At 43.7% G+C, this 25,924-nt stretch overlaps 1 protein-coding gene across 1 annotated transcript in view; it reads right to left on the minus strand.

The window, feature by feature from the left end:
* necab2 (N-terminal EF-hand calcium binding protein 2) overlaps positions 1-25,924 on the minus strand; it is a 94,943-nt gene that overhangs the window by 20,655 nt on the left and 48,364 nt on the right. The window contains exons 6-9 of the mRNA XM_034535588.1: positions 17,636-17,772; positions 17,265-17,377; positions 8,174-8,253; positions 1,455-1,511 (exon numbers count right to left, since the gene is read on the minus strand). Of these exons, the coding sequence (XP_034391479.1) occupies positions 1,455-1,511; positions 8,174-8,253; positions 17,265-17,377; positions 17,636-17,772 (387 nt within the window). The remainder of the gene's footprint in view (positions 1-1,454; positions 1,512-8,173; positions 8,254-17,264; positions 17,378-17,635; positions 17,773-25,924) is intronic.

The following is a 25,924-nucleotide window of genomic DNA, read 5'->3' on the forward strand; positions in this document are numbered from 1 at the left end:
TTTTTTTTAACTCCTTGTGATACAGATCTGGGATCCGGATGTATTCCACAGACTTTTAGCAACTCTTTGCACGCAGGGCTCTCGGGAAGATGATGTTGGTTGGTTGGTCCACTTGTTTGGCCCAGACTAAACTTTGGTTATCCCTTGACTTCCTCCAGAATCACCACGAGGTTCGGCATTTTGGGCTTTCAGTGATCTTGGTGAATGTTCGATGGATTGCCTTGACATTGATTATAACCAAAACCCCTCAAACACATTGCTAATTAGCAAGTTAGGAAGCTAACTGGCACAACTAAGAGGTTGAACATCAACCTCTTAGTTGTAGCTTCACAAAACCGATCATCGTACAGTTTCTTCAAATGTTATCCTTTATTTTGAAGCACAACTCCGTTTTGATAACGGTACCATACGCTACATTATTGATCATCCTTCCGACATGCAGACTTCCATTGACCGGTCTACAGAGTGTCGATCTTAATTTAGTGCTCTTCTTGATATTTTAATGGCTGACAGCGGTAGTGGAAATGAGCCTTGTGCCCCTCAATTGATTGAAATCTACAAAACTAAACACAGTACTCATTATACTATACACAGCGGTTGAAGGACGTCCCTACCGATGCCAGTTTCATGAGCAAGAATCAACGTCACCACTCTCCAACATATATGACAGACCCCCCTGTGTTCTTTTCAGTGCAGGTACTTTTCTCATCTCAAGTAACTTCTTTGCGTTAGAGAGGGGTTTTGTGTAAAGTGCATGTGAATATAATAAATCTGTGTTTTATCTAAGAAACAGGCTGCTCGTGGCTTTTTTTCCGCAGGCATTCAGATCTGTAGGATACCATTTTGGCTGTATTTGTGGCACTCTGACACAGTTATCTCTACTTCACTGCAGTGTGTGACAGCGGTCTCGGCTGAAACAATAATCTGTAAACGGTGTCAAATAGTTGAGCTTCTGTAAGTGAAAATGTTCTGATTCATGATTAATTTCTAAAACAGCCTGAAAAGAAAGAAAAAAGCCCACAGCGTTTCTTATGATTCATTGATCGTTATCACAGAGAATATCACACATCCCTAAATTTGCAGTATGTTTCTAGGAAAGCTGATATGCTATTTCCTCTGTGGGTGTTAGATATTGGATGATATGATTCCGCAGGAATACTCAGTTTCTGTAAAAGTCTAGACAACCAAACAAAACAAGCACCTTTCCTGGGAAATCATTCAAAAGATCGGCGACCCACGGGGACCGGTACGGAGACCTGGATTATATTTGGACGCCGCTGGTCGTGCAGAAGCGCCGTCCCACGTTAATGCCATCATAAAGTCATGTAGAAACTCAGCCTGAGCTACTGCTGCAGCGCTGGTTGGCAGTTGCAGGGCAGCAGTAAGTGATGCTGCACCTGGGGCCGTGTGTTGCAGTGTCATGTACAATGCGTATTCCTTTGGTGTCTACTTACTGCGTTGGTAGTACCATCTGTGTCTGTTAGCCTCTGGTGCAGATCAAACCAGACTGTCTGCAAGGAGAAGCACAACAACAACAACAGCAGCAACGTGTCAATCAACAAGACCAACGACAGCAACTACTGCAGCCAAAGCTTGAAGCGGACATCGGTCATTCACAAGCCAGAGGTAATAGTGGACACGGGGCATGAGAGAAGGGGCGGGACGTCTGGTCAGGATGATAGATACAGTTCAGCAATATGGGAGGAGGGTACGGCGAGGAGGGGGATTGCATGCTGGGAAGAGAAGCAGAATGATTTAAGTCACCATGAAAGACGGAAACATACAAGAACACTGAAATAAAGGAATGTCATCAAAAACTAGATTGCCTTTTGCAAAGCTCCTCCCCTCCTTAGCTACGGTTGCTATGCCTTTAGCTTTAAGCGGTTTAGCTAATGCTAAAACTCACTCGGGTTGAAAGAGATTTCACGGGCTGACCATCTTTTGATACATTTTAAAACAAGGGGACTGCAAATGGTCTTACGTACGCACAGCAGGGCTTGAAAAAAAAGGGTAAAAAGTCAATGTTTGTGGCTAATGTTCGAGCAGATAAGCACCGTATAATCCAATGGAAATGGAAAGGCTAATATAGAACAACTCCTGAGATAATTAGTTATAATCTCATTAGACCCCCATACTTTGGGGGGAGATGTTTTCGTGAACGTTCAATGACATTCAAGACTTAAGTGAAGGGGACACAATAAATTGTCGAGTTCAAATGCGCTCTTTTACATTATATTACATTACATGTCTTCAGACGAGACACCAGTGAAGGCAGTCAGTGTGCTTCTGTGCCCGTTTGTGAGGACTGAAGATGATGAGACATTGATTTAGTTGTCTCCTCCGTGTCTGTGAGTCAGAGTTACATAAACCGGTTCTAATAAATCACGGGAAGCGCTGTAGGGTTCTTGTCACCCAGGTGACGGATGAGTATCACTGTTGCCACTGAGAAGGAAGAGGGTCCGCATCGGTCGCAGGGCAACTGAGAGTATCAGCGAACGGCGAGTGAAACGCACAGACACACACGCACAGACACACACACACACACACACACACACACACACACACACACACACTTCCTGTTAAAGCTGTACTGGTAACATACCGGGTTCCAGGATGAAAGATTTGAGCTCAATGTGACACGGATGAACTAAAATGGAAGGTACTGTGTGCACAACCTATACAACCTCTTTACTCCTGACAATCCCAAATTGGAGGAGTTCATTTCTTTTTCCAGTATTCTTCCCTGAATACTAAAAGCTAGGAATCTCCAGATCAAGTTTTGGGCCCCAATACGTTAATATCAAGGGCATATGGTCCATAGGGACTAGTCACGACCAAAGTTTGCATGTGCAGACTATGCTAAGTTTTCTTTGCTCTTTAGGGAACAGTCAGTTTGAGTGACAGTGACCGTCATGAAGTGAGTGTAGCAGTGTCCTGGACATGGGGAGTGAACCATACCATCCTGACCTTAAATTCAGAGTAAAGTAACTTCAGCACAAGGAGTTACGGTTTCAGGCAAAGTGGTACAGTCAATATCTGTGGCTGCATTGTAGCTCTACATTGAAAAAGGTACTTTGTTTTGAGTGTGTCAAAGCATACACCATCAAAAACACCACTCTGGAAAAAAGAGTGACCCAGCCTTCTGCTTAAATGGTTTTACTAACTGGAAAAATGTTATTGAAAGTTTTAATCGCCATCATGCTGTAACAACAAATGCATTGGAGAAAACGTCAGTTCACACCCAACTACGACGTGCAATGGCTAAAACACAGCGGGAGGCAAGGCACTGTCTAATTAAAAAGTATGATAGATTTATTAAAAATGTTCTAATTTCTTTTGTCTTTTTTCACTGGTAACAGTTGTTTATATACATTTTGCATATATAATATACTGTTACTGTATATTGGCATTTGAGCAAAACTTTTTTTATTTATTTCTTCTTATTATTATTTATTTGGTGCAGAATACTGTTTTGTATTTAAACAATTATGTTTAAATCAGTTCCAAGTTATATAGATTTTTTTTTATAAATGGCTGGCAGTGTCCCTACCAATGCTGAGACCAAACCTACGCCCTTGTTTAATATGTGTCAATAAAGATGATGTACTTTTATTTACACTTCTAAACTTGGCACACGTATTTTCCCTCAAGCTATACGGAGGGCCCTGATTCAAAACTATAACACTGATGAGTTCAAATTATTATGATATGGTGTCATCCTCCACCCTGTTGGAGTTGTGTGGACTACAGAAGTAGTCTGGTCTTGTTGTTGTACTGACAGCCGTGTCAAGGAGGGATGCTCCTCCCCAATCCCTGGCCGGCTACCGACACGCAAACCAACAAACCAACAAACCAACAAATCAACAACAGCCATGTTTCATTTCGGCCTGCCATCCTGGTCCTCGCCATATTGTTTTGTAATTTGCATTCATTAGCATCAGCTGATAAGACCTTTCTGCTGAAAAGAGAAGCTGCCGTCCGAATGCTTTGTCCACCTATCTGTGTGGATAAGAGAACAGACACCTCTACACAAAAACAAAAAAAAGCTTCACGGTTTTCCATTACAGCACAGCGTGATTCAAGTTATCAAAGAAGAACAAAGGCGCCTCACTCTGCTTGTCAGTATTCAGCCCGATGTGCAGCCACAATCAAATTATATCATCCTGAGAGAGGTTTCTTTTTTTTACAGGTGAGAAACACATTTGTATCATCTGTGGCACGCCGAGAGCAATAAATAGTGATATTTTGTATCAAAGAGAACAAACAAAACTCTCAGGGGAGCGAGGAGGGAGCCGGCGGGTGGAATCTGAAAGTCAGACCGAAAGCAACGAGAGGCAACAGGAATTTGCCACTTTGAGGACGGTTCTTAGGGAACAGGATGTGCAGTGTGTTATCACAGAGCCGCGGTAGCGACACAGGCCACCGACTATTTTCATCTCGCCAGGCACCACATCGCTCACAGCGTGGAGCCGCCTTCTTATTCAGTCAGTAAACAATTCCTGATTCCCTCTGTGTTTGTATCATTTTCTCGTCCGTCCAGACTCCCCTACAGTCTTAATACTGAGATCCACGCAGGTAACATCGGGCCAAACACAGAGCGAAGATGAAGCCACATTCAACACGCCCCCTCAAAGACTTGTTTTGCTTTGATATGATCACTGTGCTATATTGTCGGCCTTTGGAAAAATGTAATCCAGCGGAAAAAAAATGTGTATCCATTTGTTTTTCTTTAGCTCTGATTATTCTGACCCCCCTCCTCCCCCCCCCAAACAAATCACTCTCCAAGATAAAGGTTTGGTGACCTATTTTCTTTTCAATGCAAAGTGTTTTTGTGCCATTCTGTTTTGTCACTGGAAGGGCAATTTTGAGAGCAATTTCCTCTTTTCACAAAGAAAATGTGGAAAATCATGCCAAAATGCGGCGGCTTTGTGAGACCTCAAAGATACGAGCATGACAGGAAAATGTATTTAAAAAGAGCCGTCGTTGCGTCACTTTATTTTCCTTCTTGGATGTAATGCAAACATTTTTAAATATCTGCATTTATGACTGAAATGCTCATCGAGGCTCATTCTCAGCGGAATGGTAGACATTTGACTCTGATCATTAACTGAAATGTTATCTTTAAAAATGCTTTTAATCTACACTCAAGAGGATTCATTAGCAGTCATATTGTAATTCCTCACTCCTTCTGTACATTCCACAATACAGTGTCCAACATTAGTCTTTATGTGACTCACGGCGATCTGCCTGTTTCAAAAATGCAAAAGTCAGAACTATTAGAGCTTGATTAAAAGAATCTTTTAACATTTTAGGAAATGCTACCATTTCCTTTCCATCCAAGAGTTACATGACACCACTTCCATGTCTGTAGGTGGAATATAAAGCCACAGACAGTTATCTTAGCTAAGTAAATGATTGGAAACAGCATAACGATTAGAAACCGCTCGTCTGGCTCAGTGTGAAAATGAAACTGTCCACCTACCAGCACATCTCAAGCTTACTAATTAATAATAGAATATAAAAAGAAAACGTCGGAGAAACATCGGGGACACAGATGTCGAGGTGATTTTGGGTGCAGAGTTGCCAGGACAACCGAGACATCACACTTGTTAGTGGATGGACATCACAGACTGCAAGGTCAGACCCGAACAGAAATTCCACAAATTAATCACAGCCCATTTCTTGCAACTGTAAATCTGGTGTTCGTGCCTTTTGAACTTGAAACTCCCAAAACGACTTCTGTTCACGCTTTAGAAGTCAGTGAGTGACTGTTTCATTCCCCTGCAACAACAATAACATGCATTGTAATAATAATGCATGAATACGACTACAAATGTACACATAAATGAAACCAGGAGTCATTTCAATGGCATATTGGGACTTTTAACTCTGTTCATATCCATTTTTGCTATCCCGTTATCAATGAATACCCTATTTTATCAATAATAAAATGATTACTTTAATTATTAGGAAGATGTTCAATTAATATAAAAGTAGTTAGTCTGCTGCTCGTCCCTCCATAAATACCCAGTAAGTCATTTATTGTTACCAAATAATTACAATGTAACTTGCGTGCTGTAATCGAAAGCTTAGACTACTCTTTTATTCTTCTTGTGTACGTTTGTGTTGCATTGTTAGTCATTGATAAAGGTGTACAATCGTTTTCTGGTTATTTTGGGACAATGTCGGGAGCTGACTGCACTATCACTGACGTGTCACTTTAAATTTGCCTCTTTGATGGGATGGAAAAAGAACGGAGGATTTCAAGCGACGCCGCTGTCATCTCTGCTGTTCCCTTTGCGCAATCTCTGAGCTCCAATTTATTACTGGCTAGTTCTCTGACATAAAAAAAAAAAAAAAAAACACAAAAAGAAAACAACTTAAATAAATAATTCCTACAGAGATCGTGCCTTCACTCCCGTCTGAACGGGTAACAATCAGACTAGACTGCGTTTAGCCATCCGTGAGACGCAGTGCCTTTGAGCTGTGTGGAGTAATGGGCTCTCTGGAGGCCTTCAGGGTCACAGGTGATTATTGAACAATTCTTCGGTGGAAGGCGTTTCAATCACCTCTTCTATAATCCAGGTCACTCGACTGAGTGAAGCAATTCTACTTAAACCTGAACCGTTTGTTAGAAGAGTATCACATTAGCATCCGGAGCCAAAGGTCTAAACAGGCAGTATATAAAACCGGATCAAATACAAGGTCCCTCCCTTCTTCTTTATTCTTCTTCTCATACTGTATTTTCTTTCTGTGGTTGCCCCTCCCTCCTCCCCCCACCTCACCCGTGGCGGTACATTGTGTTGAGTTGTTCTGAGCTCTTTCTGCTGCCGTGGTCCAGCTGAGTCTGTCGGGGCTCCGTTGGCCTTAACATACTCAGTACTGGACGGGACGGACGCAGGCAATGCATGGGAACGGAGGGGGAGAATAGGGAGGGGGGGACGGAGAGGAGAAAGAGGGGAGGGATGAGGCGACAGATGTACACATGTGGGAGGATGAGGAGGCACACGGGACGAGAACTGCAACAAAGAGCAAGTATGGGAAAAGACAAATAGCAATAGTTTGGACAAAAGGCCTTTAATTGTCTCCCCTGTCTCTTTCTTCATCCACTCCCTACCTCCACCCTTTCCTCTCCATCATTTATTGTGAGTTAACTCCTCATCCAGCCTGCTGCTTCTTTAATCTTCTACAGTTTGCCCTTCTTCCTGTCCTCTGCAGACCTTGAAATTCATTGCCCAGTTTGGCCAATGTACCTTCTCCGATATACAAATCCTCAACCTGCTGACAACTTGGTTAAAAAAAGATCAGCGTGAGGACAAGTTCACTGGCGTGTGCTGTTTGGAGTTGATAGAGCAGTGCTGGTGCAGCTCAAAATACAGTCGGTTCGTCTCGGGTTTGGTCTGATAAAATTTTTATCAGAATTGATGTAATTTATTCTCTGCAGAACATCTAATCCTTTTACTCACACTGCAGCAGTACAATCATATTCTATAATTTGCAAAGTGCAAACTTCTCTGATGAAGGTCAGTGTGCTTGTACCGATCATTTTGTTACATCATTAGTATTAAAGAATATGGCTGTTTGTCCGGGTCTTTTACTTATTCTCAACAAATTCAATAAAAAGCCCCCAAACCGACAAAGTATTAGTCTGTCTCTCAATACTTTTCAATGGTATGATGGAATGTTTATTTTCTTACTTTTTAATTACCTTAGATTTACCCTAAAACCTCAATGAATCAAATCAATAAATCTGGTTAAACAAAATAGTTTTCTTGACATGTTCCCAGCTGTAACTTTGTGATTAAAAGGTTTCATGTCAAGGAAAGTGTCTCTTATTGTGCCTCACTGATGTATTTCAATTGTTTTTGGACAACAATGGAGCCTCTATGGCACTGAGAATTAAGATATATCATGATTTGGATACAAAGACAATACTTGCCAACAGAATCAAATCATCGCTGTGGTGTTTTTCTTTTCTTTTTGTTGACAATAAGAAAAGTATTAAATATTGCCGTCCTTGCCCTTTAAGACATTGGGCTTTTGATTATGGTTAGGGGTTGGCTGTGTCGTGGTTATGGTTATGGTATTATTTATGGGATTAATGTTGAGCCAAAAAAAAACACCTTCACAAAGTGACCAAAGCACGTACAAGTGTGTGCGTGCTTGTTCTTACCTTGTTCTCCAGTCGTCCAATCAGCTCGGCCAGGCGGTTGATCTGACTGTCCAGGCCTTCTTTCCTCACCTCGACTGCACCTGCAACACACAGGTCAGGTCAGGTATGGGGGCCTGCGCCAAGGCAGCGCATTGCTGCATCCACTTTCCGACGGTACTCCCGGGGTCTCCCTATGGCCATCCTCCAGGCGGACACTCGTCCCAGCCCCATCCCACCGAAATAACGATCAACCTGACGAAGCCACGAGGCACATGGGCGACCCGTAGGTCTCCTCCACCCAACAGGGTCTCTCAAAGAGAGAATCCTGTGGGCCGGGTCAGCCTCAGGGAATCGTGCCACATGCCCGTAGTGCCGCAGCTGGCCCTCTCGTATAATGCAGGTAACATACCTCATCCGAGTCTCCCGGAGTAACCGCTCATTAGGTACAAAATCCGACCAGCGATACCCGTGGATCCTTCGGAGAGACATGGTACCAAAGGAGTTCAGTCTTCGCCTCAGGTCACTGGTTAGCGTCCAAGTCTCACACCCATAGAGTAAGACAGGCAAAACCAGCGACCTAAAGACTCAGACCTTTGTCCTCTTGCACAAATGCCGAGAACGCCACACACCCTCATCCAGTGAGTCCATTACTCCCCAGGCGCGGCCCAGACATTGATTGACTTCCTGACCGCATCCAGTAGAGACATAGACAACACTGCCTAGGTAAGTGAATGTCTCCGTGACCTCAACATTCTCGCCACACAGGAACAGACTCGACAGCCGCATCCAAGATATCATTGAATGCCTGAACCTTGGTCTTGATCCAGGAGATACGCAGTCCCAGCGGTTCCGACTCCTCACCCTGCGACACAAGGGCCCCAGTGAGAACATCCAATGACTCCGCGAAGATGACTGCATCGTCGGCAAAGTCCAGATCTGAAAATCGGTCATTACCAAACGAAACCCTGCAGCCACTTGCCACCGACATCCTCCCAAGTATCCAGTCTATGCACGCGTTGAACAGTGTGGGTGCTAGGATGCATCCCTGACGCACCCCAGTATTTACTGGGAAGAAGTCAGAGATAGTGTCTCCACACCTCGACCGTCTCACAGATTCCTGTGCTTTGCCCCATCGCCTTCATGTGTCGCGCAGCCCGACGACGACAGGCTGCGGCGGGAGTGCTACCCCGGAGCAGGTTAATTTGTTTTCTTCGGGTTTTCGTTGCAAGGTGAGTTTCAAGGGGTCGGGGTGCAAGCCCTACCCCCCTAGGACCGTTTATGTCTTGTCCAGGACAGGGTATAGTTTAATGTCATATCCAGGACAGAATGTCATATCCAGGACAGAATGTCATATCCAGGATGTGCGTTTGTGCAACACACAAACGCACAAAGTGTGAATATATATTACCTTGCACTGCTGGTTTCTGGGTCTTGACTAGAGCGGATGCAGCTGGATGACATTTAATCAAACATATTGAAATCAAATAAGGCATTAGCCTTTTGGACCAGTGGTGACATTATTCTGATGGTTGGCACACTGGCCACAGTAAAAGCCGCACAATACAGATAGTACTGTGCAAGTGCATGACGAATCCTACCGCACGATAATCCACTAGCTTTGCTTTTTCCTCTTCATTTCTCTCTGTTCTCATTTTCGTTGTTTCATAATGAATATTTAATGTAAAGTGAGAGTACCAAAGAGGCTGATAAATAGGCAATTATATCTGTTTATCAGAAGGAACTTGGACTGTTCAAAGACAGTAAAGAACGGGATGGATGGGTGCTCTCTTATTCCACTGTGAGTTTGAGATACTACACTGGGCTCTTTGTAGTTAGCTTAGGTCTTTTAGCAATATTTCACTTTGACAGATGTTTACTTTGTAGCAATGAAGACCGCCAATGAGGCGAGAGACAGAGGGGCACGTCTAGCATTTGCCTTGAGGCTTTTTAATACTTCATTATGAATAACTGAGATATACAAGCAGGACAGAATCAAGCTCTGTTGAAACTGTTGTAACTGGTGGTGCAGATTTGGTGCGTCCTGTAGCGTTTTATATTACATATTATAACATGTTATTATCAATTCATTAGAAAGACAATCACAAACAAAGATGAATGTCATGGGGCTTGTTTGAGGGTTAGCGATCTCAAAATGATAACCACGTTGCCTCTTCCCATGAGGACGATGTTACTACGGCCCAGTTGGATCTCGTGAAACTTGCTGCACAGAACTGGACAATTCCCTTTGGCCTGTCTTTGTTGATGATGTTGCTTATTTGTGCACGTTGGTCAGTGTTGCAGTCAAGAACACCTAAACTGAAACAAAGCCATGACCAGCATGGAGACCACACCAAGAACCGACCAGTGCAAGTCCCACACTGCCAACACTCCTAAACCTCATCTGATCCAGTTTCAGATCCCAGTACCAATGAGCTCCTCTTCATTCACCTGATTTATTGCCATGCATACAACGTGTATGTAAGGGCGTACCATTACAAATGCCTTGATAAAATAATCAAATGACATTGCAGAAGTGTGTGATTTTCCCAGTAATGAAAACAAATAAATCATACAATTTAGTGATATTCCCGCAGTTGAGGTCCGAACCGGTTCAGAAAGATAAAATCCAGAGTCCTCTTTGTCGAAGAAGATGAGACAACATTGGAGCATCTGAAACAACTGTGGCACGCTGTGATAACACTGAGGAGCTCCGAGAAAACATGTTGTTCACACCTCTCTCTTCACCTTTTTGTCCCCTTGTTTTCCTCTCTTCCTCACTCTTCTCCTCCCTCTGTACCCCCTCCCCCCTCGTCTCCTCCACTTTCTCCTAAGCTGCCATCCTCTTTTCACCCCCCGATGGACCCCTCACAGCTAATTGGAGCGTTGGCTGCACACTCTTCATTAAAAGCTCTAACAGCCAGTCAATTAGGAGCTGCGTCCCTCCACCCCAAACACTCATCAACTAAACCATAGTCTGTAACCATGGAGACAGTTGGAGATAAAAGCCCAGTGGTCATTTCGATGGACTTAAAAAGTTAAGTGTCCCGGTCAATTATAGAAATGTGTATGGAATTGCAGCCTTCGAGGGTGGTCTCTATAGACTTTCTCCTCCACTAAACCCGATATGAGTTATTCCACGTTCACACAATTTAACTTTCCATTCAGTGTCAGCCGCGGTATTCAAATGTGTTCACATGAATCATGATAAAAAAGGTTGTGTCACCACATCACTCCACAAATAGCACAAGAGCACCGAAATGCTCTGTGCTTGGCACATCAGTTTGGGGGTACATTTAACCTTTTGAGAATAACCCGCTTTCTTGTCGCCTAATTTAGAGGTTAGAGGTCGTAATTCTTTTGTGGATTCACCACTGACTGGTTTACGAACTGTGGTAGAATACAGTGATATTAGATGATTTGCAAAGCTATGTATCTTTTCCGACCAGATGGAACACTTGAAAAAGACAAAGTTCATTGCCCAAACTGGGTGTTGTGTGCTGCATGTCAAAAAGAAAGGGGGCAGATGTGGGCATGGTGATATTGGTCTGTGATGTCAGACTTTCACACCAGATGCTGGTGAATACGTCAAAGTCTTAGCTGATTTGTCGTTTTGACGACAACTCCCAGATCGCTTACCGCCTTTATCTTTTAACTTCCTATTTCGAACAAGACATTTGGTGAAGCTGCTTCCTGTTTTTAACTTGCCTTTAACTATAGTTACCATTCCACTTGATCTTAGATGTTGCTTGGTTGAGATTTATTGAGATTAACTTGATTGTGATTGCAGAGCATTAGCTTAACACTATCAAAGGTTTTGTAGCCTCTCCAAATATTAATGTTCAGTCTGGTTTGAGTTCCATAGCTTCACACTGGCGCTGATCAATTATTTTTCAGGGAATGCCATCCTATGTCCAGAACCAAAATATTTGGGATCCAAGCTGGATGCGAAGCCATCCACAGATCACCGCAATGCGTGTCGCTAAATAAAACTATATTTAAGCTGAACAAATTAAATGACACTAAATAGAGTAATGAGACAGCATTACTGTATGCGCCTTAACCAACTGAGGGCTTGTCCTCTGCCCTCCTCACACAGGCCCACTCATCCACTCCGAAAGACCATCTTCAGCTTCATCAGCAATCAAGATGTCCTGTCAATGATGAAGGCATCATCCCAGTGGTTCAGAATATTTGGTATTTCATACCGATGGTAGTATGATAATCAACTGTATCCGTGTGCTAAATATTATCAGTCGTAGTTACCAGCTACTGTTTTTGACACCTTCGGTGACTCCATCCTCTTCTGACTCAGTCACATAACGTGACAGCTGGACACACGCAAACATACACAATACATGTACATTGTTATGAGTTACGGGTCAAATATTGTCTATTTACTGTAAGGGGTAGTAGTAATAATGTTTCTTCATTCCCACAATTGTCAGTGCAGAGTTAAGATCCCTATTGCAGGTTTCTCGTTTGAAACACCATGCTTTCAACCAACTCATGAGGCTAATGTGTGCAACGCAGCGCTCCACAGTGGGGTCGGAACCTCGGGGGCTCACTGAGCGGTCAATTAGTGCTCGCAGGGAAATGTATCTGAAACATACAAAGGGAACATATGGATAATGTCAACGAATCTACATACACGTTCCCCACAAGTGAGGACACACACATTCCTAGTGTATGACTGTACATAATCGCTCACACACACACACACACACACACACACACACACTGAGGCCTGTGCCTGTGGGTGTGTGTGCGCCTGAAAGAGCACTGAACAATAAAGTGCAGCTCATTTACAATTAAAACTCTTCGGCGAAGTGTCACTCGGAGGAGAGGGCACGCAGCCAACAACATGGTGTCGGCTGCTCGACTTAAAGGGGGTGGTGGATATTCTTAGCTCTCTCTCATTCCCCCTTCCCCCTTCTCTCTGTCTGTCTCACTGCAAAGACTCGGATCGTTTCACAGTGAAAACACACATAGCTCTCTCTCTCTCTCTAGGCTGTTGTGAACATGAAAAGGGGAGATAACAGAACTGACTTCATTAGCGCGCATGTAGCCGTAGATGGAGGAGGACAGTAAGGGAGGAAGGAGTAATTCAGGCGTATTGGAGGAGGTCGGGCTGTTGGACCGGAGAGAGAGGATTTGAGAGTCATTCATCAATCGGCTCGCCCCGACTCGAGCGCAGCCGACATCAAACTCCTCTGCCGCCAATGTTTTTTTTAATGTTTTCTTTTTAGATGCTACATTAGCCACAGAAGAGAAAGGGAAGGAGAAGAAGGCGTTGCCCGGGTTTCAGAACTTTCCTCCAAAATGCCAGGGAATGGCACAAAGATATTTTCTGCAATCATAACTCAAGATTAATAGTGCCGATCTATGGATATTAAATTGAGAGAGTCAGTATTGTATTGAGACATAACCAGCTCAAGTTTCTTCACAGACAGTCTTGAATACATTTTGAGCCTCACTTGGTATCATTATTTACTTGTTGTATTTGATCAGATGCAAACATTATATCAGCATTATACCGCAGCCATAAAAAAAAAACATATCTCAGTCCGTGCTGGAACACCTTCATCATCTACTCTGAATCTTCGGGGCATGTCTGTAAGCTAAAGCGTTTCTTATCTGCTGCAGACATAAAGCAGACCCTGGGTCACCGGGTCACCGGGTCACCGGGACCAAATGTCTTTATCGGAACACGATGACCGGGAAACGCTGCGGTTCTAATTACCGAACTAGCTGCGGGGAACGATGCAATCAAGCGGCGCTTTCCCCTCCAGGAGCAGCTGTTGTGAGACTGCGCATATCATGACCACTGGCAGCGTATATATTTCAGAGTCCGAGCTCAGAGGCCTCCGAATGTCTCAGAGGTGACTGATGATTGGACTCTGAAAGAGGAAGAAGTGACCGTCATTTGGAGCTGTCGTCTCCCAACGAGTCATCCGACATGAATCGTTTTTTTGTTTCTTTCTTTCTAAGCAGAATAAGAACTGAAGCACAGAGAAAATACTTTTCAGTCGCATGTTTAGTCTTTTTTTTAACATTTATTTTGTAGCCTTAGGGCAGAAAAAATAGAGAAGAAAAAGATGACGTGCATTAAATATATATTTTTTTGCTGCCAAAAAGGTGAATAGAATGAAATGTAAATAACCTGCAATCAGTTTTTTTACATATTCAATGCCAACCAGATGTGTGTGTGGAGCCATAGTACCTGTGTATTCTTCAGTGTACTCTTTTGAAATTCTGTTTTGAAATTGGTTGTCAGATGATAGAAGATTTTTTCATTTTTAAAAAATATATATTAAGAAATATTTATATATAATATGCACTTTGAACAAGGCTTTGAACATTCACTTTTAATAAGAATGAGATGAAAATAAAAAAAGAAGGCAACTCCACCCTCTTCATTAATGAGGATGCTCGACTGGTTTACCACAATGCTCTCTGATAATCAAATAAGAATTTACGTTTTTATTCAGGTCGAAAGCAAAAGCTGTATTATCTATATAAGATGACCTTAGGGTCACATAAATAACTGAGTAGCTTTTTATTCGTATGTTTTTATCAGCGGGTCTCTAGTTTTACTTTGATTTTTTTGGATTCAGGTGCACTTGGTACGTTTGAACATAAGTATAAATGTTTAAAATACAGAAGACCATGTATGTTTAGTTGGACTGTGTCAGGGTATTACATAATCATATACAGTATTCTCTCTTTTTGTTAGTGGGAGCTACTTTAATACTCGGCAGCACTTTGGTCTGGTTTTATTGTACCGCTTTGTCACTGCCAGTGGCCTCTGTCATCTCTTACTCATATCTCTCTATAAACACATCTGGATCTGGATCAGGGTCAAGGGAGAGAGAGAGAGAGAGAGAGAGAGAGAGAGAGACGACTGGACTACAAAGAAAGTGTCTTTCTTTATTCTTTCCCAAAGACAGCTTAATCAATAATTCAGCAGCAGGGTATAAAGTGGCACATCAAGGACTCTCCTTGATGCGTTATCGGTGCAACGATGTGCTTTATGAAGCATCGGGATCTTCCGTAACCTCTCTCACATTTGACTTTCAAGAAATTTGACAATATCAAGTCAAATGAATTACATGGGTACAAATCATGTCTTTGACTAGCACGTGAGGAGTTATTTTCCATTCACATCTACTCACATCCACAACGTCATGTTTTATAGTGATGTTGTAGATGCAAAACAATATCACAAACATTTTGTCTGCTGAAATTCAGTGATTCTCTTCGCTTTTTGTGGGTTGTAAATAGGACTTTCGGCCCTAATTTCATTTTTCACCTCCCCCAGGCTGATTTTAGCGAATCATTCATAAATAAATAAATATATCTAGCGCCTCCGATACTGCTATGTACTCAAGTGAGTGCTCTGATGAACACACGTCAGCACATTCTTAGATTTTATTATCCATGAATGATTTCTCCACCACACTTTTACATCACTGCGACTATTTGAGTCACACAGTTGAGTCGGTTGAGACCCCTGATTTCTACAAACGTGAGCAGGCGGGATCAGGGTGGTACAAAAACTTGTGAATAAAAGACTCTCTTGTCACAGTGCAGTGTGTCTTATGTGTGAGGATTTATTTTTAGAGATATAGGATGAAGAGTAAACTGTTGTGTGGCAGCGTGCTGTCAGTATCAAAGGTGCGTGAGAATAAAGGGCCGTCACTGCCATCACGCCCAAACTAGTCTGACAGCAATGTTAGAATCGCTCTCTCTCTCTCTGTGTGTGTGTGTGTGTGTGTGTGTGTCATCCTGATGAACCAAAAAATGATTTATAGAAACCACGGTAACTGTTAGAAACACTCTCCTCACTTAACTGCTTCACTGATGCCCATAAATCACTTGATCTGATCGAGGCATCCAACCCTTGTAAACCTAATTTGTCAACCTAATAAGTCGAAAGGCCGCGACCTGCTTTCTGACCTCTGACCTCTGGCTTTCTGTCACAGATGTGAGGTGTGAGGGCCACGAGTCCAACACTTTTGTTTATTCAAACACAGAAGATCAATCTTTGCTCTACTTGATCACTCACTAAATCGATAAGGGCTCAGATGCAGTCCTGGAAACACCGGCGGCTTAATATTCCAATCACAAATGGACATTTGTAGGTGATTTCTGAATCGGGTTGGTTTTCCAGCACAAATGACGGAACAGCAACACAACTCCAGTGATGCCATACCTGTGTGTTTCTTTCTCTGTTTTGACCTATAAACTCAAAATCACGCATGCTTTAAAAATGTGCCGCCTTTGAAAGATAAAATAAAGGCCCGATGAGTGACATCTTCAATGTTTGTCACGGTGTGTCAGTGCTTTGCCAACCCTGCTGTCCATTGACACACTGGCCTGCTGTACCCACAGCACCTTTCTCCGACACTTACAGTAACTGTCAATAACAGCGTCTGGGCCGTGGTTGATGACTTTTGCCCTTTGACTACGTCTTGATTCAACTGTGTTTTTCTTTTGTGTTTGTTTCCCCCGGTTGACTCTTCTTCTGTGAAGTTTGTGTTGCCATAAAGTGATGCCATATCTCAACAACTTGTGAAGTGTCATTACTTCAGCGAGCGATTTGTTCGAGTGGGCGCAGAGTGTCAAAGGCGGGCGTGCGTTGCAGTGTGAACTATACCAGCTGGTGGAGAGAGAACGACTGTAGCAGAGTTAGAGAGAGAGATAGATGGGAGAGAAGAGAGAGAGATAGAGAAAGAGAGATATGGGAGAAATGTGCAGAGTGAGAATAATGAGGGTCCTGCACACCCTGAAAGAGAATCAGAAATCAATTTGTGTCTCTTTTAGATTCTGTAACACACACACGCGCAAAACTGCTCTACATAGCAGAACATGTAGGTGTTAAGTGCTGACTGGACTCAAATAGATACTTAAAGGTTTGACTTTAACTCTTTCAGAGATATATTGACCAGATATATTGACCGACCCACTCTCTATTGTCTACCTTTGCATCCTTCTCGTCCCCTCACTTTCGACTCCTTCTCTTTGCCCCCCTGGGCCCCCTGTTCCCTCCACCTGATTGAGGTGTTTCCAACAATGAATTCAGAGGTGGTGCTGTGTGTGTATGTTTTGTCACCTGAGGCAGTGTTGATGGTTCTGGCACTGACTCTGTTGTTGGGGGGATAGTCAGGGACGGTGTTCTCGTTGCGCCTCTCTGACATCCGTGGACTCACCTTGGCAGGTAGATGACTGACAGACAGAGAGAGGAAGAGAGTGGCAAAACAATATAAATAGAGAATCAGATGATAATTTTTGGAGGGCTGAAGGAAAGAGAAGAAGAGAATGGGGGGAGGAATAATGAAATATTTGAATGAAAGGATCCTGAGGGAATGAAGTGATGAAACACACACACACACACACACACACACACACACACACACATACACAAGAAATCCTCAAATTCCCACTCATCAGCCTGACACACTGATTCCCTTCATTGTGACTCACCCTGATTGGCTGTGTTGCTCGTCAATAGCATCCACGGCACTCTCCACGGAGCTCAGAAGAGACTGGATCTGATTTGCTGATTCCTTCAGAAGGAAACGGGTCACAAACTGCTCCACGTTGGTTCCACCCTCGTAAACCTGGACAAACAAATAAGAAGAGAAAGAACACTTTGAACCGAAGTTTTAATACCAAGCGCTCCATGAAATGTCCGTTTGTGCGCCCTCAACACATCACAACGCCGCTGCTCGGCCTCTCTTCTTACTGTGTTCCATTCACTCCCCTGAGAAAATATTGTTCAGCACAAATCTCTATGAGTTCCTTCCTTGCATCCATTTCACGGTCGAAGGGTTTCTCGAGGTGGACCCAAAGGCAAAGATAAGTAAAAATAGACTAGTATCTTCTTTCACTCTCTCTCCTGCCGTCTTGCCCCTCGATCTCTTCCACTTCTCCCTCCGAGGGTCCCCCTGACTCACTGTCAGGACCTTGGAAAGCTTTTAGTCTGGGCTTAAAGCCTGGCCCTTGGGGATTTAAGAGTGCTGTTTTTGCATTATGGTATATTATTCCAGATTCGGCAGGACTAACACAAGGCCAGACTGAAATGTTACCTTCTCTTATTGTACGCTACAGCACTGTGACAAAAAAACTAAAAAAAACTGGAAATCCATGAACTCTTCAAGTGTCAGCCTCAATCACGACTCCCAACACTACTGAGCACCGCAGCTCATTCAACATCATTCTCAATACTGCTAAACGCGTATCGACCCATCGGTGATCGATCATTTCTAAGGACCTGTTGCCACATCTGCTGCAATGAAAACTGGAGAGGAAATCTATTCAAAGTGTGTGAACCCGAGCACCTTTTCAACGAAAGGAATAAAAAAAAGAGAAAAGAAGAAGAGATGACATCCTGGCGACAGCGTCAAAGAGTCCCTGAGCTGCTCGGCTGAGTGTGAACATGGTGAACTGTCAGAGGAGTTGGCTGTTTCGAAATAAGACTGGAGATTAATGCTTTAACTCTTATGACCTTATCGCTGCCACCTTTTAATTATTCAGGGATTTGACTGTTTGCTAAATACGCCTTCCCCTGATCACGGGCTGTCCAATTGCGGCTTAGCAACCGTAACTATAGGCACAGCGGGCCATGAAATGATATAGTGGATTAGATCATGTACTTGTGTGTTGGTCTTTGTCTTTAGGGTAGATAGAGCATTAATATAGCAGAAAACACAGATTTACTATGTGACGTCTCCCTGAACAGAGAATAAATGTCACTCTCGCTTCTTCTTCTTCTTCTTCTTTAGTTAGAGCTCAAAACGTTGCCTAGACTGACACCGTGGTCACGGTTCTGTCGTTGCCATGCTGAGAGACGCGAGGAGGCAACGGATATGATCTGATTATCGAGATTTCAAAGTCTTCTCTCTTGTCGTTATTTTCTGGCTAGCCAAACTCACGATGGGTTACCGTATTTTCTGCACTATAAAGCGCACTTAAAAGCCTTTAATTTTCTCAAAAAACGACAGTGCGCCTTATAATCCGCAGCGCCTTATATATGGATTAATTCTGTCTTTGCTTACTGACCTCGAAGCGATTTTGTGAGGTAGGCTACACAGCGCTCTGTCAAAATGTTTTAGTACGACTTTGGTAAACTACAAAGCCGCACCGCTTGCAGCATTATGGTGCGTTCACACCAAACGGATTTATAATTCGCATCAGTTTATTCGGCAGTCAAGTTGTGTTCATTTGTGTCTTTCGTAACCATTTGCGAAAAGGGGGCGTGGCTTATCTCCGTGGCTTGTCTCGGTAAAAACAGTTATAAATTCCACCATCCACCACGGTCGAAATAACCGCTAGTTCTGCTTTATACTTGTTGTGCGAAACTTTTTCAACTCGCGTTGGAAGTTGAAATATTTCAACTCTGGCGAAATTTCGCAACGCGCAAAACGCGTTTATCGCAACGTCCGCCGAATTTCAACCAAACGCGTCTGTGCGTTGACTTTACATGGGATCCAGACGCGCGAAAGATTCGCAACCCATTTGGTGTGAACGCCCCTTTACGGCTACTGTAGTCAGGAGCGTCGCGGAGTAATACATACTTATCTTCGCCATAATATTACAGTGTGTGTGTATAAGGACCCCAAAATGGCACCTGTCAAGACACACGCTTACGACACGGACTTCAAACTCAGTCACGCAGTAGAACATGGGAATAGAGCAGCTGCGAGAGAATTCAACAATCAATGGTACGGAAGTGGAGGAAGCAAGAAGATGACCACACAGAGTTACGCTAACGTTTGATTTAGCGGTATCAGACTGTTTTTTTTACGTGTTACAACTGAACAAGGTTGGGAGTTATTGTGAATACGCTCATTAACATTTGAACAATGTTGAGAGTTATTGTGAACACGTTTAATAAAGTTTGACTGACTGACTGTTTTGTTTCGCTTAATGCGCCTTATAGTCGGGTGTGCTTTATATATGAAAAAAGATCGAAAATAGACCATTCATTGACAGTGCGCCTTATAATCCAGTGCACCCTATAGTGCGGAAAATACGGTACATTAATTTTGCTTGATTCAGGGCATGACATCTGCGAGCAACAGTTGCCATTGGCACTGGCTAGAAATTAGAAGCCTTCCTTAGTGTGCATCTGTCTACTAATCAAGGATCAATTGCCATGAGCGTGTTAGGCTACTTCAAGTGGTAAATCGGCCACCGATCATCTGGAAACGGAAAGCTTAACGAACAATCCATTTGCTTTGAGAATCGACTTAAATAGTTCACTTTTGGTGATCGCAAACCTTTAACTTTCACATCTTCGAGGCCCGAGACACGGAGAGCTCGCCATCGAACGACAGTCCATGATTGACTACATGTGCACTCCGGAGAGCGGAGTCAGTCGGTCATGTCAGCCTAACCGGCGGAAGTCACAGTGCAGTGATTCAGGGAGACAATTAAGGTTGCTGTGCGCTCAGCCATCCTCTGCTGCACTCTCTGATCAGACAAGCGCTCCCACCAGACGCCGAATCACACGGGCCCTATTGACTTCCATTATCACCGCCGATGGTTTTTACACGCGGACGCACGTACATGCAAACACACAGACTTTTCATAGAAGAGGCATCATCCTTATCAGCTTGTGGGTGGAAATGTCCAGTTATCTTTTAACTGGTAACTGTAAAGTTGTTTTATAGATTCAGAGGAAAAAATATGATTTCTTTCCTTGTGGATATTGATGCCATTGTCACCGTAATGTGCTGTATGTGTTACCCTATCTGTGGGTGTGATGCTGTATATTGCAATGTTTAAACAAGGGTCCTCCATAAGACCCTGGAGGAGCACCCAAGGCCTTATCCGTTGATACTGTACTTCAGTTTAGGGGCCGAGTGCAGTCGGACACTTTGCCCGGTTGGTGATCCAGCAGCAGATCATCTACACCACAAAAGACTGAGCCAAAAGTTGTTGTTGTGTGTGTGTGCCTTCCAAAAAAGGCAATGTGTTGTGAAATTGAAGATACTATTTAAAAAATGTGCTCCACAGTTCGCTTTCTTCCTCTCGAGCCTTTCTGTACGCGTCTATTAACTCTAAACCTGTGCCCGGCGTGCCCCGTGGGCCCGGCTACAAAACCTGCTATAGAAGAGGCTGTGATCTATAATTCACATAGATCAGTGACCCAAGAGGAGATGCACCGTCTCTCTCTGCTTGTTACCCGAAAACAGCCTGGTGATTAGCTACAGTGTGTCTTATTGTTAGCCTCTGCAAGTGTACGTGTGCGCACGCTCAGATCGGTGTGTGTTTGTAGAGTTCAAGGCGGGAGCAATGAGTGTGTGTGCTTGTGTTGATGTGCCTGGTTTCTGTGTGAAGATTGATGCCAGAGCTCTCCGGAACGTATCGCACCTTCAGTACAAGGTCCAATAGTGTCATTGTGTGTTATATTATGCCCTAAAGTTAATGGCCCTGCTTTTGTGGCCACTGGTTGTAGCCATCGTTTTAATCTTTTACAGAGTTAGAGGCAATGAGATTTGAGAAATTTGTTCTGGGTGGAGCCAGCAGGGTCACGGAGAGTGTTTGTATTTGTTTCAGATATTATGTGTTTCCTAAGAATGACAACAAATCTCCTCATTATCATCCACCTTTTAATTCTGCACAGATGTATAGCACAGCGTTCCCCAGCAACACACACACACACACACACACACACACACACACACACAGACACACATGCACACACACACACACAGACACAGTTCCCGTCATAAAATGGCGGTGGCTGATTACAGGGAGTTGTGGGTGGTAATCAGTGATTATAGAGGTTGGTCTAGTTAGGGGGAAATTATTCCATCTTCAGTGTCTCAGATGGGGAAAAAGAAGAGTTGTGGAGAGGTGGGAGTGACCAGGATGTCGGCAGATAAAAGACTAAACCGGCTATATAACATCCATCTATACATGCATCTTATCAGAAACATTCCACAAACGTTATGTTGTGAAAATCACAAAGAAATACAATGATCGTGGGGTGCTGAGCAACATGGAAATAGAAGTTGTACAGGAGTAAAAACACGGTACTCAGAGATTACAAATAAATTCATGTCAATGAAGGTATTAATCATATATGTGTTTTCTTTCTGAAAGTTAGATGAGCAGATAAATGCCACTGTGCATTTAAAGAGTACCACACCAGCCATTCAGCATTGGTTAAAGCTACAGTTACTATAACTATAATATTAAAGTTGGCTTCAGTCGGTGGACGGGCTCATTTTACAACAAAACAGAACACTACGTTTTTGGAAAAGAATTTGCGGCGATGAAAAGAAAATGCAGTAACATAATGTTGATTCATATTTGAGCACTGATTGTGTTCGAGAGTCCGTGGATCCGATTGCTTGTTTTTCTCGGGGCACGGTGGAATCTTGTCAAAGGACAGTAAAAGGAGACAGAGGAACCTGTTTTTCTTCCCCGCGGATCATTGTGATATGGTGAAAGCTTGGGCAAATATGACAAAAATCTGTACCTGTAGCTTTAAGGTGAGGGGAAAAATTGCCTTAAGTATTGAAATAAATATTGGGCGCAAAAAGGGAGCAGTGGTGTACGGAGCTTACGCTTGGAGTGAGGATGGACTATTCGATTATTATAAAGTGCGCGCTACCGTGAGATCCGACAGTTGCTTGTCGTGACTGCGGCCAGGACATCCGGAGCATATTCGGACATCGCCGTAACTTGCTACGGTGGTGCAGAAAGAGACGCTTCTTTAAGGAAGACACGGACTGGACTTCCGGAACTGGACTCATCTGACTCGCCGACACTCTGTTAAAAGCCGTGAGAGAACCTTTTGTTTCGGGGTGTTGTGTTTCACCTTCTTGTGGGAATTGGACTAAACTGATGGCCGATGCTAAATATTGTGCTTTTGGGGAATGTACCTTGGAGGGTTCAATATGTGTGATTATTATCCTCTATACTTGAGCCCTGTGTGCGGTTGACTTTAAATGAAGGGGCTCTCTCCTTCTTGTACAACAACCCCCAATCAAGAATAATGATCACATAATTAGGACTTTGTTTAGTCCAAATGTCACAATAGCCTTCCTAATGTACCAGGAGAAGGGCTGGAGGGTCAAGCAGGAGGCGTTCTGAAGGTGTGGCAAGCCGGCCATTGCTGATTGGTAGGAGAGGGGATGTAAATGTTCATTTTGATCCACAGATAAATTCCCTATATCCCTCAGCTTAGCCCAAAGGAGCCTGATCAGTCTCACTTGAGGGACAACACAGCACTTCAATCACCTCTCAAGAAAATAGACTTGGAAAATCCACTGGATAATCGATCTCAAGCCAGACCTATGACGTCATCTACAGGTTATATGTCGAACCATTTGTGTAACTTCGGATTGCTGCTTTGATAATTTCTCTGCCATGTTGTCAGCTGTACCCTGAGACTTTACTGCAAACGACACACCCGACCCAGCTGGTACCAGCCCGGTCTCAATCCATGGGCGCCAGATGCCGACGCTTGGTCAGTGGCCCTCGGCTTTTTGATAACTGACACACAAGGCATCCGTATGAGATTCAAACACATCCAGGTCTGATTTCAGACCCCCGGGACAATAGACGTAGTTCAAGAGCCAGAAAGCCGGTTAGAGGCAGGACGAAGGATGTGACACCTTTGCCTCAACCTAACCGCGACAGATTGACCGTGTGTTACAATGTTGTCCATGACCGCTTTACAGCGTTAACTGCATGCAAACCTTCTGCGTCAAGACACTACGCAATAGGCATGGGCTTCCGCTCCAGCGCCAAGATATGAGGAGAAGGGATGAGGTCACGTTGCTGGTGTCCACTTCAGGTAGTTGCACGAATCTATGATCTAAAGCTGAAGCTCTAGTGCAGGCATAGGAACTAGATGGTGACAATTTATCCTCAGCGTCTAATGTGGCCCATTGACCAGGTAAGATTGTGGGCTGTGGTGTACAGATGTTGGCGTGCCTTGTGCTTTTAAAGCATAGATCCAGACCTAATATCAAGGTGACAGGAGCTCTGGCCCTGTGTGTGTCACACTGAAACATTTAGCATCCATCCAGCTCTTCTCCATCTCCTGCAGATTCAGGGAGGGCTGGCTGCCACATTGCTGGATAGGTGGGTAATGTAATGAGAAGGCGACGTCCCTTGAGAAATTGTGCAGAGCCGTAGCCGTGGTGTGACTAGAGGTGTGACTATGTTGGCCAACAAGGAACTGTGAAGTCTCTAGTCACTTTCAACGTGTTCTTGACAGTTTGAACTGTGCAATACGCCTCTCCCTCACTCTGAAGGTATTTAGTGACCGGTTAAGTTGAAATGCTTATCAAGAAACACACTTGTAACAACTCACAGACACCAACTCTGGAAAACGTATCACAGTGGCAACTACTCCTTCCGTTGAAACACTCAAGAAGTAAACAGTAGAAACCGCTCCAAATGTTGATTCCCTGCTGCGCCAATGGACCGATTCTATTCAAATGAATGAGAGCGCTGCTTTTAGTCACACAGGGCTTCGATTGGTCTTGAACACGTCATAACTTTGAACACTTTCAGTCCGGGAGGCAGACACAGTCACCTCATTCAAGAATAGACTTAAGACTTTCCTGTTTGATAGTGCCTATAGTTAGGGCTGAATCAGGTTTGGTCTGGTCGAGCACCTTGATATGCTGCTATAGGCTTATAGGCTGCTGGGGGATGTTTTAGGATACACTGAGCACCTCTCTCCTCTTCTCTCTCTCCTTATGGATGAATTTACATCTCTCCATTGCACCTTATTAACTCTGCTCCCTCCCCGGAGTCGTTGTGACTTCACGTCTCATAGGGTCCATTGAACCTGGAGGTGTCTGATGCCTAGTGAGCTGGCCTCCCGCGTTGGCCCTGCTGATGCGCCCCGCCCCCCCTCCTCTCTACCTCCTTCTGTTTCATGGATTGGAGTTCCATTCATACATTGTCATATTCATGTAATGTGTTTATGTAACTTTGTAATGCTGTTCATTCTGTACACATGACATCTATTGCATCTGTCCATCCGGGGAGAGGGATCCTCCTCTGTTGCTCTCCTGAGGGTTTCTTCCCTTTTTTCCCTGTGAAAGGTTATTTTTGGGGAGTTTTTCCTGATTCGATGTGAGGTCCTGGGACAGGGATGTCGTATGTGTACAGATTGTAAAGCCCTCTGAGGCAAATTTGTAATTTGTGATATTGGGCTATACAAAATAAACTGAATTGAATTGAATTGAATAAGGCAAAGTGCTGCATGACCTGCTTTCAGTCACTGAAATTCGATTTCCCCACGTGGGATTGCAGGATAACATCAATAAAACTGTCCAACAAAAGAGTTATCTGTCAGTCAATGTGACTTCAGGCTTACGGGTGATAGTTAGTTTTTTTCTATTAGTCAATGTGAAATCATCTCTATGAACAGATATCTGCACATGAATGCAGATTCTGTAGGTCCGTGGTTTTCTGCTTTTAGTCAGAATAGTATTGACCAATCACATTGGAGCAGGCGTCTCACGCAGGTAAACAATCCATGTGGGGAGCAAAACAGGGTCAACGCATTGACCTCAATGAAATCTCAAAACCCGATCACCTATCGTCTGATGATTTTATTAAACTCAACATTGTCTGTTACCCCAGAGGCTAAATCGTAGTCCGACCGATAGTCAATGTGTTCTGAGATTGATGCGAATATGAACCGGACCAGAAGAAAAGTGAAGAGAAAAAGAAGATGAAGAATGCACAGCTTGTAGTTTCCAGCAGGTAGCCTGTGAGCAGGTTTTTCTATTC

This window comes from Cyclopterus lumpus, chromosome 6, assembly GCF_009769545.1.
Source record: "Cyclopterus lumpus isolate fCycLum1 chromosome 6, fCycLum1.pri, whole genome shotgun sequence".
NCBI classification, from domain to species: Eukaryota; Metazoa; Chordata; class Actinopteri; order Perciformes; family Cyclopteridae; genus Cyclopterus; species Cyclopterus lumpus.